At 32.2% G+C, this 1,561-nt stretch overlaps 1 protein-coding gene across 1 annotated transcript in view; it reads right to left on the reverse strand.

Moving 5' to 3' along the window:
• Positions 1-1,561, reverse strand: part of LOC106477139 (fructose-1,6-bisphosphatase 1-like) — an 18,967-nt gene that overhangs the window by 5,426 nt on the left and 11,980 nt on the right. The window contains exons 2-3 of the mRNA XM_013937735.2: positions 834-1,089; positions 370-510 (exon numbers count right to left, since the gene is read on the reverse strand). Coding sequence (XP_013793189.1) covers positions 370-510; positions 834-1,089 — 397 coding nt within the window. The remainder of the gene's footprint in view (positions 1-369; positions 511-833; positions 1,090-1,561) is intronic.

Here is a 1,561-nt window from a genome sequence, read left to right on the forward strand (position 1 = left end):
CTATAATTCACAACGAACGACTCACGTGCTCGACTCAATTGTCAGTCTCTATCTCTGTCTGCAGTTCAATTACATTCCACTGTTACCGTCACTTCTTGGCGGTTTTATATACATGAATACCGAAAATCTAGTAAACGCTCGAGGCTTCACGAAGGGACATGATTTTTCTATAAGTTCATTACATGTTACTAGCGTCACGTGACCTCCGCTGTCGTAACAATATATATATATATATATATATATATGTTATTAATTAAATCTTCAGTAAGGACTTCAGGATAAGTAAATTTTAATGGTTAAATTTTCTAACGCTTACTTATTTATTATTCAAACATTTAAAAACAATTATATAAATGTATTAATACATACAGGGTCTAACATGAATCCATTGACTCCATTGCCTGTAGATAAAACCACCATTGTAGCACTCCCGTAAAGTGCATAGCCAGCAGCGACAATGTTTCGCCCACTTTGAAGCCCATCCTGTTCTGTTGGTGGTCCAGTTGATGTCTGTTTAAAATAAAAACTGACTTCAATTTCAAGGGTCTTATTACGGTTAATAGCTGTTTTTTAATTTATCTTCTATCGATTTCCAAGCCGAAAGAGTTATGTAGTATGCACTGATCTACATGTACATATGTAAGTATGAAGAAAAATGATGTAATTTCTCGAAATTAGTGAGATTTATTTTTAAAGTATATACTATAAAAATATACCAGGGGTTAACAGAGATGTACAATCACGCCCGGGATTTTTAAAATGCATTTACAAAGTATATTGCAGGCTTTTTATTACAAACATATTGAATTATTAAGGAATGCATATATATGTACCTTACGATATATGGAAAAGATAGATCCTATAGATACGAGACAATCAATGTTTGAAGAACCATCTAAAGGATCAAAGCAGACTATATATTTTCCTCTCTTGTCAGTCTCAACTTCAATTACTCGTTCATCTTCTTCTGATATGAGGAGGCAGGTGGTGTATGAAGACTTGAGCATGTTAATAAACAAGTCATTGGCAAGAACGTCCAGTTTTTTTACTTCTTCTCCTTGGACATTTGTCTGACCAACTATACCGAAACTGGATAATAAAGAATTAAAGATAAGTCACTAACTGTAGTTCAAGAAGCATAATTTATGTCAACAGGCTTACCAGAAGTTCTTCGATGTTATACCTTGTTTCTAACTAATCATCCACTATATTTTGATTAATCTTATGAAATATGCTTACGAAGCAAAGTACTTAAATCAGTGCTATTGTTCAGGTTAATGTTTTATGGAGGTATCTTAAATTTCAGAACATTTAAATATGTAAAATTTAGAATTTTAAGGCCTAAGACAATTATATTAGACAAGTGATAACCTTAAAACTTTAAAGCCTGGACCACAAGTTTATATAAATAGTGATTAAATTATGAACTTTTAAACCCTATTTTCCAACACCTGAAATTCTGCAACACGAAAGTCAGTAATCACAAACGAATGAAACTACAATGATGAGTCTGCAGTGTAACGATTTGTTATTATATATTTATTTTAATATCAACGTGTGT

The sequence above is a fragment of the Limulus polyphemus genome, unplaced genomic scaffold (genome assembly GCF_000517525.1).
Source record: "Limulus polyphemus unplaced genomic scaffold, Limulus_polyphemus-2.1.2 Scaffold163, whole genome shotgun sequence".
Taxonomy (NCBI): domain Eukaryota; kingdom Metazoa; phylum Arthropoda; class Merostomata; order Xiphosura; family Limulidae; genus Limulus; species Limulus polyphemus.